Source organism: Montipora foliosa, unplaced genomic scaffold (assembly GCF_036669935.1).
Source record: "Montipora foliosa isolate CH-2021 unplaced genomic scaffold, ASM3666993v2 scaffold_420, whole genome shotgun sequence".
Classification (NCBI taxonomy): Eukaryota; Metazoa; Cnidaria; class Anthozoa; order Scleractinia; family Acroporidae; genus Montipora; species Montipora foliosa.
The window spans coordinates 1,029,372-1,041,871 of record NW_027179724.1 but is presented as its reverse complement, the minus strand read 5'-3'; the positions used below and the strand labels follow the sequence as shown (position 1 = coordinate 1,041,871).

The following is a 12,500-nucleotide window of genomic DNA, read 5'->3' as shown; positions in this document are numbered from 1 at the left end:
AGTTTTAGAATTACAGCGCTTCGAATCCTGTTATGTCGACATGACAGGCAGAGGAAGTTCAAATGAGCACATCTCGAGAACTGAAAGAAAATTTGCTTCATGCAACAGCGTGCTTATACAACCTTGGAACGGAATAGGCCTTCCACCGCTGGAGCATTATGCTAAAACGTGATGGAACTGCGACATCCCTTTCCGAGTTCAAGAATTATTTGGCCATAAACCACGGTTTAAATGAGGTAGCCAAAGCATTTAGCATTCAAATTTGCTGCAAAGAAACATACTACCTTACAATGAAAATTAGCTGATAAATTTCAAATAAAAAGTAATGACTTTTTATTCTTGCTTGTCTTAATTCTGTTAATTCTCTTAATTCCACGACCGAGACACGGAAAGTAACTGTTGATAGGAACATAAAAGATTGGACATAAAAGATGGTATGAAAGATGTTATTCAGTTTGTCACACGCGTTGGACAATGAACAAACATTTGAGTCCCAGACGGGAGTCGAACCTAAGCACTGAGCTACAGAGAGAACTCGCCGTGAGCTACCTGTAGGCCATAATTGGTCAATATACAACACTCGTCCACATACAACTATGATTGGCAATATCGAAAGCGTCCTGTATGTGGTGATAAAGATGACCTTTGCCTGCAGAGTTATATTTTCTTGAGAGCAAGTTAGCAACTGTTTAACCTGTACGTTTCAAACATAATTTGAAAATCAAGGAGTGCAGTACGTTGCTGACGCTTTAATCCAGCGTGAGAGTCTGGGTAAGTGTTTGTATTAAAAAAAACTGATTTATTAAGATTTTTTTTTTCTGATCTATTTTATTTAAAAAAAACTTACAATTAAATACGAGGGTAACCAACTTGACTCAAACAACATTGAAACACAATCAGAATGCGATAATTGCGTTACACACCAGACAAATGGCAAAAAGAATGCATGTTTCTATCATCTGTTGCACTTTCTCCTCTCCAGATACCATTTACTAGCAGTAGGCAAACAAAAGCAATGAGGACTGAGTACTAAAAATTATTGGATTTTAATATTTGGGCTCTGGGATCCATAGTAATCTATTCCCAGTGGACGCTCTCTAAATAAAGGCCTAAGGACTCGAGAGTTGAGTTACGGGACATGCGAGTCCTTATTTCGGAGGCGAAAAGACAAGACCAAAGATGAGTTTTAAAATATGAGGGGAGGGGAAATAAAATCGAGCAACTAAAGAAAAACGGATGACAAGCAAAACCCCTCCCCCCCCCGCCCCTAATGAGAGGGGGTTCGTTTCCGCAAGAATCCATCTTTCCCGCGCTTGCTGCTAAACTGGATAAATTCGCCTTTACACGTGTTTATTTATATACAGAAAGCTATTCCCAAAGGCGATAATTAAATACACGCCGGAATTAATACTCTATAAAGTGATAGGCACGAGATTATAGCCCGTATTGCGCGAGCGAGCAATGGGAATAGTAATCTATTCCCAATGGACGCTCGGCTAATAAAGGCCTAGGGACTCGAGAGTTGAGTTACGGGACATGCGAGTCCTTATTTCGGAGGCTAAGACAATCCTAGAAGAAACATATGGAGAGCCCAACCATCCCGCCCCCAAAAACCCGTAACTTAACTCCCGAAACCCAAACAAGCGCAGAACTTAAACAAAAGCTAAAGTGAAACCAGAAAGAATGTTGAATTCACGGAAAGTATTTCCGAGATGCTCTGCAGGGGAACCGTTGCCATTGTCAATCGTACTGCGAGCCAAGGCATCTGAAACAGCGGACGTGTTCATAACTTTCTGAACTTGTGTATAATAGCGGACCAAGGCAGTAGATTTCCAGCCAATGTGCTTCGCTACTTCTTCTTTGGACACGCCTAAAAGTCTTGAAAGAATGGAGTTTCCGGCTCTAAAACCATGGACTGATTCACCCTCATTAATGCCAAGGGAGGATAGGTACTTAATAAGCCTGGCTTGAACGGTATAAGCAAGAAGGGGAGAATTGCGAATACCATCTTCCTTGGACGTGGGACGGAAAAGAAGGCCAGCAGAAAGGTCGACGTTCATAGCCGTACACAAGTTGACGAAAAACTGCAAATTCCTAACGGGGCAAATAGCGAGATTAGCCGTTTGTTTAATAGCAAATGCTCTTAAAAGCTTCCCTCTTAACGTTTTACCCACGCGTTGGTGAAACAGAAGACTAGAACCATCAGGGTGTTTTAGGACATCAATCGTCTTAATTCTGCCAAGGTCGGAAGCTCTGTCGCAAGAGAAAAAGTCGAGCGAGAAAAACTCCAGGTCACGGGCATAAATGTAACGTTCTGAAGGAGAGATGCTTTTACTTAACAGGAGACTCCTTAAGTGGAATACGATTTTTTTGAATTTATCAAAAAATACAGGGGTCGCTTGCTTTGGAGACACTCTAGCCTGAGCCTGTTCTGTCTGAACAGATTTGAGGTAGTGTTTAACTGATAAATGCGAGGCAGGATTTCCAAAACCGAAACGATCGTCCCAGTCAACAGAACGACCCAAGGTGATAAAAATAGAGCGTAATTTTCCGATAAGAGAATCCACTGTGCCCGCAGATAACCGAGTAGGACAGTCACAGGTTTGTTTTCCCTGTAAACCAAGGAACTGACACGAGTCAAAGTGCACCATTGTTTTGCCTTTCCCATCTTTCCATACTAGAAAATAAAGTCTTCTGCGGTTGAAAAGAAGCCAGAAAAGAGGAAAGTTCGGACTCCAGTTACGTTTTTTGGCGTTTGTAAGCCCTAGAAGCTCTAGCGGAATCGAGCTCCTTTATCCTGGCGTCTGTATGTGCAAGGTCAATCTTAAGCCTTTTGGACGCGTGACCCGGGATACGAGAAAATCTTTGAACCCCACACTGTTGGCAGAACTTGAAAGCAGTCGTCGTTTGGATACGAACACTAACTACACTGCACGGCTGGGCGCCAAACTCGGGGGACCGAGAAGGTGTACTAAACGAAAAAATTCTGAATTAGGAAGAAACTCTAAATGCCCAAAGGTCCCAAGGCAAAGGACGAGGAAGGAATACTCCTGTTGACGTGGGAAATAATAGCACATCGTGGTCACCCAAAACACCGAGGCGGACAAAATCTTGAGCACGCCCTGAGATAACAGGCCACCAGTAACGCCGGGGAAACGGGTCAGGCACAACAATGGTGAACGGGCAGGGCTGGAGGTCCAAGAATCGTAGCAAAATCCCGATTACGGCAAATGGAGGAAACACGTAGGCGTTGTCTAAATGATGGAGAGTTTGGGAAAAAACGTTAACCCCGGCGGAGTTTTGAGTTGGCCAGGGGGTAAAATTTTTCAGGGGGTGGCCTTGAGCATCCAGAGGTGTATTTGAATCCAGGGCCACTAAATCGACGGAGTGAGGGCACCAGCGTTTCTCAATGTCCATCCAGACACGAGGGGACAACATACAATCACTGGAAGAGAGAGCCCTGGAGGGGACGTCAGCGATATTACCCTTTGAAGGAACATAAACCAAGGATAGGGCGATATTAAATTACACAGAAGCTTCGTAAATAGCTTGGACGACGTCAGTAAGGGCCTTGCTTTTACTACCTTGATTTGTCCAGGCGCGAACTAAAGGGAGGCTATCAACGTGGACGTCTACTCGGGAAGCCGCAAGAGACGCAGCACCAGCCATGAGGGTATTCTTGAGCCCCAAAGCTTCTCTGATGATTATCGGTTGGGAACTATCCACAGATGACCAGTAGTCACGCACTTGAACGGAATTTCCAGATTTGTCGGAGAAGACACCACCTCAACCTGAGTTCGAGGCATCAGAAAAAGTAGAAATAACTACATGTCTCTTGTCAAACCAGGGAAGACAACCTTGCCAGTTATCCAGGAATCTCCAATATTGGATTTCCCGCAAAAGATCACCAGCGACGATAAGCGGTTTATGGGGTGACTTAGAACCGGACGAAATAGCACGAAATGAGGCACGCGTTTAAAGACGAGCAGCGGCGACAGGGATAGAGAACGAAGTGGTTTTGCCAGCGAAACGTTGCACAGTCTTAAAGTCCACAGATTCCTAAGATAAAATGAATTCTCTCAAAGTCTTAAATTTGAGTTTCTAATCTTCTGGGAGAACGAATGCCATTACAACAGAATCCGAGAGGTAACCCAAGAAACGGACGCGCTGGCATGGGAAAAGAGACGATTTTGACAACGCGAGAGTACAACCCAGTTAAGTGAGAACTGAAACGAGAATAAAAGCAGCGGCTTGGGCCAATTCAAAATCAGACCAAATTGGAGAGGTTGGTTTCCCGCGCACCATAAGCTGGCCTGCGTGGCGATCGTCGATGTAGTGCGAGCAGGGCACGCCCAGAGTTCTAACATAACTAGTCGCCAACAAACCAGTGGAGTGATAAACGTAGGCACTTGCCTTCCATCCGAAGGGGAGGGTATTAAAAACGAAATAACAAGCTTTCCACGAAAGCCCAAAAAGGGTTCTACTAGACGGAGATAGACAAATGTGGTCAAAGCCACTCTTATCGTCACAGACAGTCTGAAAATGACCAGGACCCACGTACCTAGGGAGGTCAAATAAGTAATCCAACGAAAGGGGCAATCCTTCATCCACAAGTTTAAAAACCGTTCGTTGTGGCACATACGTGGTTTATTAGGCTCAACAGTTATGGGCATAACGAGATGTGGGGGCTGGACTTCCCCCACTTAACCCCAAAATATAAGCGAACCATTCTTAAAGCGATCGATAATTGTGGAGATAAAATCTTCAAGCTGGGAACAGATGGGGTTATTAGGAAATTCCATTCTTGGAGGGAACGGCGCATCGTCAGATTTGCCCACGAATTTGCCTTTAAATGGAACTATAAAATCAGCAACGTCGACTTTGTTCCGATCATGATGAAAGAAATCGGCTCCACTTGGGAAGGAAATTGTTCGGAGATGTACTCCCACTGAGCTAAGTTGTTGTGAAGTTGCCCTGGTACAAAAGAGGCCGGGTCTCTAAAGACGTGCAAACTTGGACAGACGTGAACGAGAAGAGAAGCCACTTGTTGAGGCTAGGGGAGTGGGCCGACAAAACTGGTGGGCTTGCCCTCCCAATTGCACCATTTTTGCGTGACAATAAAGGGCTGGACAACTTGAAATAGAGGCAAAAAAAAGAAGGTTTAAATCTCTTCCAAGGAGGCGATCCCTGAAAGAGAACAAATAAAAAGGCTAAGAGGGAGGACAAAGAAAAACCCACCAGAGTTGCCGGCCTTAAGCAACCTCAGAGAGGCAGAAAGGCATTGGACACCCGCACTCACGGCACGACAAAACTGGTAAGAAGGGGCCAACAACAATAAAAAGAAAAGACAAAATACACGAGGCTTCCTTTAATAGCAAATCAGCAATGGCTCAAAAAGAAGTAAATTTTTTTGAAAGTGACCACGCTGGCCACAATTGAAACAGATACCACGAGCTCTGGTGCCTCTTCGAGCACCTCTTGAAGAAACACCTCTGGCTCCGAAGTGCTGTGCCTGATTCCACCTAGCATAGGGATGAAAATAGCCCGGGGCGCGTTGTCTCGTCATCTTGGCGATGGAGTTGGCGACATCGCTCTCCTCCTTTCTTCCTAACAGCCGGATAATGATATTTCCAAAATCTGGGGAGGAGGAGAGAGGTCTGCTTTGACGGAGAATAGCCTCAATCCAGAAGCTGAAGGATCACTAGAAACTCTAGCTTCGTCTGCAAGCTTCTGCAGGACTGCCAGGATCGCAAAGGGATCCCTAATGTGGTGAGGGGCGGAAGCCAGCTGCCAGACAAGTTGGAGGGTAACAGAAACATCCGTGCCTTTGCCAGTTTCTGCCTTAAGGGTGTTCAACTGCTCTTTGAGGTCAAGAATTTGTTGCGCCAACTAGAAAATAAGATAAGCAAGCCAGCAATTACTGGGAGCCGTTGAAAATTACACGAAGGTGAAACGAGAAACGAACGAACCGAACGATAAAAGAGAAAAGGAAAAAAAAAAAAAAGAAATCGAATAGCTAAGTAAAAACATCCAAACGGCAAGCAAGTAAATGACCCAGAGCGGAATACAAAACATTTTAATACACGAAAAAATAATTAAGGCGAGAGATTTGCAATCAAAGACCCAAAAATACATGCAAAATAAATTCTATCGGCCCACGCTAAAAAAAGACGATAGAAGTAACAAAAGGAAATTATTCATGAAGAAAACCGGTAAACACCGTTATTCGACTTTCTAGGCCGGAAAAATAAATAAAAAATAAAAATCGAAACACTGCCACCGAAAAACTACAGCAAAATCGACAATAAATAACGAAAATAAGCCGAAACGAAGAACACAAAATCTAGCCTAACAAGCAAAATGGTGCAAAACCGGAACAAAGGAAATTATTCGGGCCTAACCGAGCACATTTAAACAACGAGAAATCAAAATAACCGAGACCAAACACAAACAAAACAACAACCATAAAACTACTCCGACACCGGCGGAGACAGAAAGTTCTGAATTTCTGTAGGCCGCCACCGAGTAACAGACGGGAATAAAACAAAACAGCGGCGCAACGGAAATTTTTTTTTTTTCCTTAAATTAAAAAACCCACCCAGCCACAACCGGATGATGGACGGAAAGGGAAAAAATAAGGTACAGAAATTCATACATAGCCTGAACTGAGCATTTATAGTAAAACCTCTCGGCCATGGAAGCTTTTCCTTTTCGGCCACAATCGACAAAAATGAACCCCATCTCGGCCACTACCGACAAAAAATTATTCCCATCCCGGCCACAACCGACAAAAATTATTTTCTTTTCGGCCACAACCGAGCAAAAACTTATTCCTTTCCCGGCCAAAACTGAGAAAAAGAAACGAAGCGAGGAAACACAACAGAACGGGAAACAAACACTCAGCCACAAGCGAGCGTGTAAGGTAAAACCTCATCGGCCACAACCGATAATCTAATAATAAAACCGCGGGGGAGTCGCAAATCCGTCCACGACAGAAAAACTGCCAGAAAAGTACTTGGGAAAACTAGCGACACGTGTGAGATTGCCGAATCAAACAAACAGCAAATTAAAGGAGAAAAATTTACCTCGCCATGCGGAGCGACGACCGCAGCGTCTGGAGGGTTTTCCTCCGGCAACAGCAGTAGCAACAGCAGGAGGAGGAGGCGCCTCGGGAACGTCAGCAGGTAAAACAACAATTGGGGCGGGGGGTTGTTCATCGGCCATCTTGGAGAAAACGACGCAAGAATCAAGATTCCGCGCTTGCTGCTAAACTGGACAAATTCGCCTTTACACGTGTTTATTTATATACAGAAAGCTATTCCCAAAGGGGATAATTAAATACACGCCGGAATTAATACTCTAGAAAGTGACAGGCACGGGATTATAGCCCGTATTGCGCGAGCGAGCAATGGGAATAGCAAAACTTTCAGGGTTCCGCGCTCCACAGCTAGAAACGATCAGGGCTCCAGGCGGAGAAATGATCGGGCTCCGGGCTCCACAGTAAAAAAATCCAGGGCTCCAGAGACCCCCCCTTTGGGACCCTGAAAGTTAATTGCGTAGCTTAGTTTTCCAACAGTTTTTCTTGCCGACAGTCGTACAAAAATGATCAGAGTTGTTACCGCTTACCTGTTGCCCGCATTTATGTATGCTGCATTCAAGGACATTTAAGAAAACTCGCCATAGAAGTAAGTGAGCCGAAAATTATGATTGAACTGTTTAATTTAGGATTAGACAGGACCGTAGGAGGGGGGGTTCGAGGGGTTCGAACGAACCCGCCTTGAGGCCCAAGATTTTTTTTTTTTTTGCTGTTGCCGACCTAACCGAGCGCCGACTCTTGGATTGTCAGGATTGTCAGTATTGAGCTTGCGCTAGCCTATTCAAAATAAAGTATTTCTTGTTTTCACTGTTATGTTTTCGGAAAAAGCCTCTTATAACTCTTTGTACGACCAGATAGGAAGAGAGGTCTGAAGCGTACGAGCATTTTTATGAATCCTTCGAGTATGTTGTGTATGTTTTGGAAGTCATGACACATAATATAGACCACGACGACTGTCCAGCCCAGTTTTATGGATGCTGGAACACAGCCACTAAGAGGGATGCCTCTGGACTACTCCAAGCTATTACGAACTTTGAATTTGTCGTGACTTTTGTCATTGGATACCTCTACCTCTCGCAGATGAGTGCTCTAACAACAAAGTTGCAACGGAAGAGCAATGACATTTTCAAGGCTTTCACGATGGTTTCGAGTGTGCTCAAGTCGTACCAGGACATGCACGCCGATATGGACGAGATGTATGATGATGCGTATGAGAAGGCAATGGCAATGGCTCCCAGAGTTGCTGGCAGGCAACGTCATCGCGCCAACGCTCCAGCTCCAACAGCAAAGGAGTATTATCGGATCAACGTGGCTGCTCCATTTCTTGACCACATCATTTTGCAGCTAGGAGAGCGCTTCGATGCCGTCACCGTCCAAGCCTCAAGGCTGCTTGCTTTGGTTCCCTCTGTAATGAACGAGAATCAAACGAAGTCGCAAGAGTTACAAGGGGTGGTGGATGTGTACAGGGACAATCTTCCATCTCCATAGCTCTTCCCGGCAGAATTTTGGCGGTGGAGAATCAAGTATGCAGAGGACGGGAAGAGCTCCCGGGCTCGTGTGCCACAGCCCTGAAGCAGTGCGACGAGGATGAATTTCCCAACATATTCACTTTGCCCGTAACTAGCTGCGAGTGTGAAAGGTCCTTCAGCGCGATGCACGATGAGCGAGAACAGATTAGCGTCACTTGCATATATGCATATCCATTACGACATGCAAATAGACCTTGAAGAAGTGGTGGAGCTTTTTGCTACCATGCATCCGCGAATGGTAGAGCTATCAAATTTGCTGTGACGCTTAATGTTACTGTGGCCCCTTGTTGTGATACGGACTGTTAGTGTTATACCAATAATGCACTAGCTTTTTGTATAGTAGGGAATTAAGGGACTTACAATACTAGAGCGATCCAAACTGACGTTTGATCAAAAGCGAGCGCTTTTTCTTCCCTACCCCCACCCTAAGCTAAACGTTTTTCACCAGACAAATGGATACGAATTCCTCATGAAATACTCCAGCTACGGGCCTGTTAAATTTCTCGGTTACCTAATGGAGTTTAAAGCTTCTGTATTTAGGCTTGTTTTAAGAACCACGTGGGTTCGCTTACGTCCAGTCTTGGCTCTCACGGGCATTTATTTCGCTTTTCTAGTTCCATCTATTAATTATGTGATTGCATTTAGTAAGTTGAATCTTTGTAACTATTAATTTGATTTCTGCGATAAAATATTATAAAACAACATGGCACGACGTTTCGACGTTATTATCAAGTAAAAATGAAGTCATGAAATAGAGTATATATATATATATATATATATAGTGAAGATATGAATAAATTAAAAGGCATTAAAAGTTAAACAAAGAGTTTGGCCCTAATGGAGTCGCTCTGGGTATTTAAATTGGGTCTTATTGTTCTTATGTATAACATTTCATAAACGAGACAATCCCATTTCGTGCTACATTTTTTAAGCATTCTAAACTCGCTCTCATTGAGTAAGTCAATGTTCTCATGGGCATCTCTCAAATGGCGACCAATAGCAGAATACCGATGATCAGCAATGCGTTGAAACAGATGGCGCGTCGTATATCCGACGTAATTTGAATCACACAAACGTCGAAACGTCGTGCCACGTTGCTTTATAATATTTTATCGCAGATTTTTATTGTCAAATGTTTTACCAAATCTTTACTTATTTAATTTGATTTCAGATCGAATAAAATTGCTATTATACGAGTTATTCTTTCGGTTTGGATTCTTCGTTTTCTATCGGAACAGTGTCGCCAAAACAGCTTTATTTTAAAAACTATTAATATTCTTATCATTATAATCATAATCATCATTATTATAATCATAATTATTATTACTATTATTATTATTATTATTATTATTATTATTATTATTATTATTATTATTATTATTAGCTATACCATGACTTTGAGTAAGGACTGGCCTGGACTTCATCTCAGTCAGACAATAGATCGTATTCATACATGGCAGTCAAGAAATTATTTTGTCTTTGTGCAGATCATCCTCACTAGCCTCGCTTTGGAGCAAAAAAATTCTTTTAAATTTTGTTCGTGCTAACAAGGTTTGTGAGGATGATTAGCATAAAGACATTTAAGAATAATTACTTAGCCGCCATTTATGAATACAGTCTATAAATCAAGATCTTAACTGCAGCCTTGGTCAGGTCCTTAAAGCTGGTGTTTTGTTTCCATTTAAAAATATTTGAGACGGCCCAGTGATGCTGCTTTTGCCAACTGTAACAATTAAATAACTGGCTGTTTGACTCCTTTGCCTCTTTTTAATTTTTACCTTGGACATGTGCTAGTCTGCCTTCTTCCACTGCACTGACCACAATTCCTTCATCCTTATTATCTACTGATAAACCTTAAACAAACAGATACTTACAGTATGACTATAAGAAATGTTGGACACTGACTTATTTGAACGTCAAACGACGTTCTCAAAAAACTTGGTAAAGACGTTTCCACCGAAAACCTTCGGTCATCCTCGGTTTGAATTTGACAAAAAAGCGACAGCTTCTTTCAACGGTTCATATTTGCGTATGTGCGTGACTACAAGCCTGAGTACACGTGATCTCTGCGCGAGACGAAGAACATTATGCAAGTGAAACGTAAATGTCAGGAATTTCTATATGTTCATTCCCCGCATTCTGGTCTCTCTTTGAATGCCAAGCCTCCAGGAAAAGTCTCTTATGATAGTCAACTGCCTTGTCAACTATAGTGGCGTGGTCAAAGTCCATATTATGGCCAAATTGGTTTGCGTGTTGCGCAATTTTAGAATTGCAGTCGCAAACACGGACAGCTCGTCTGTGTTCACTAAGCCTTGTGGCAAGAGCTCTATCCGTTTGGCCATAATATGCGAAATCGCAATCAAGGCAGTTTACTTTGTATACAATACATCGAGACTGAAACAGGGTAGGTTTGTCCTTTGGTCTTGAAAAGATTGTGCCTAAAGTGCTGAGTGGTTTAAAACCAACTTTGACTCCGTTGTTGCGTAGCACTCTCGACACTCTTTCTGTTACACCTTTCACGTAGGGTAAAACAATTGGTGTTGTTACTTGATTTGTAGTGTTGTTAGTGCTGGAGTCGCGATGCCTGGAGTTGAGGTGGGCATGGAACTCCTGCACGTACTCGTTTGGCAGACAAACGTGGCTGTCATCGACGTACCTATACCACCATCTTGGAGGGTGGGCGGCCGTGGAAATTGCTCTTTCCTCTGCTCCATGGGCTCGCCTGTGAGTGCAACCATAGCCAACCTGGTGATGGAGTTTGTAGAGGAAAGAGCAATTTCCACGGCCGCCCACCCTCCAAGATGGTGGTAAAGGCACGTCGATGACAGCCACGTTTGTCTGCCAAACGAGTACGTGCAAGAGTTCCATGCCCACCTCAACTCTATTAACCCACACATACAATTTACTAGTGAGGTTGAAAGCGACAACGGCATCTCCCTTTTAGACACTACAACAGTTAGAGCAAACGGTTGCATACAGTTCAACGTGTACCGAAAGCCGACACACACTGATAAATATCTTGATTTCTACTCTCATCATCCAGCTCAACCCAAAAGATCAGTAGTTAATACACTCCTTGATAGAGCGGAGAAAATCCCGTCAACAAATAGAGGGAAACGCAAAGAAAAGCAACATGTTATGAAAGTCTTGATGAACAACACCTATCCCTTGCAATTTATCAAGAAAAGTGACTCCGCACGGAAAGCCAGGCATCGCGACTCCAGCACTAACAACACTACAAATCAAGTAACAACACCAATTGTTTTACCCTACGTGAAAGGTGTAACAGAAAGAGTGTCGAGAGTGCTACGCAACAACGGAGTCAAAGTTGGTTTTAAACCACTCAGCACTTTAGGCACAATCTTTTCAAGACCAAAGGACAAACCTACCCTGTTTCAGTCTCGATGTATTGTATACAAAGTAAACAGCCTTGATTGCGATTTCGCATATTATGGCCAAACGGATAGAGCTCTTGCCACAAGGCTTAGTGAACACAGACGAGCTGTCCGTGTTTGCGACTGCAATTCTAAAATTGCGCAACACGCAAACCAATTTGGCCATAATATGGACTTTGACCACGCCACTATAGTTGACAAGGCAGTTGACTATCACAAGAGACTTTTCCTGGAGGCTTGGCATTCAAAGAGAGACCAGAATGCGGGGAATGAACATATAGAAATTCCTGACATTTACGTTTCACTTGCATAATGTTCTTCGTCTCGCGCAGAGATCACGTGTACTCAGGCTTGTAGTCGCGCACATACGCAAATATGAACCGTTGAAAGAAGCTGTCGCTTTTTTGTCAAATTCAAACCGAGGATGACCGAATGTTTTCGGTGGAAACGTCTTTACCAAGTTTTTTGAGAACGTCGTTT

The 12,500-nt window shown here is 43.4% G+C and overlaps 2 protein-coding genes across 2 annotated transcripts in view; one reads left to right on the top strand and one right to left on the bottom strand.

The window, feature by feature from the left end:
- Positions 1 to 12,500, top strand: part of LOC137988531 (uncharacterized) — a gene marked incomplete at its 5' end in the record, with an annotated part of 670,231 nt that overhangs the window by 412,381 nt on the left and 245,350 nt on the right. The gene's annotated exons all lie outside the window — the stretch shown is intronic.
- LOC137988488 (protein still life, isoforms C/SIF type 2-like) overlaps positions 1 to 12,500 on the bottom strand; it is a 74,751-nt gene that overhangs the window by 42,282 nt on the left and 19,969 nt on the right. Inside the window, exon 5 of the mRNA XM_068834489.1 lies at positions 10,404 to 10,478. Coding sequence (XP_068690590.1) covers positions 10,404 to 10,478 — 75 coding nt within the window. The remainder of the gene's footprint in view (positions 1 to 10,403; positions 10,479 to 12,500) is intronic.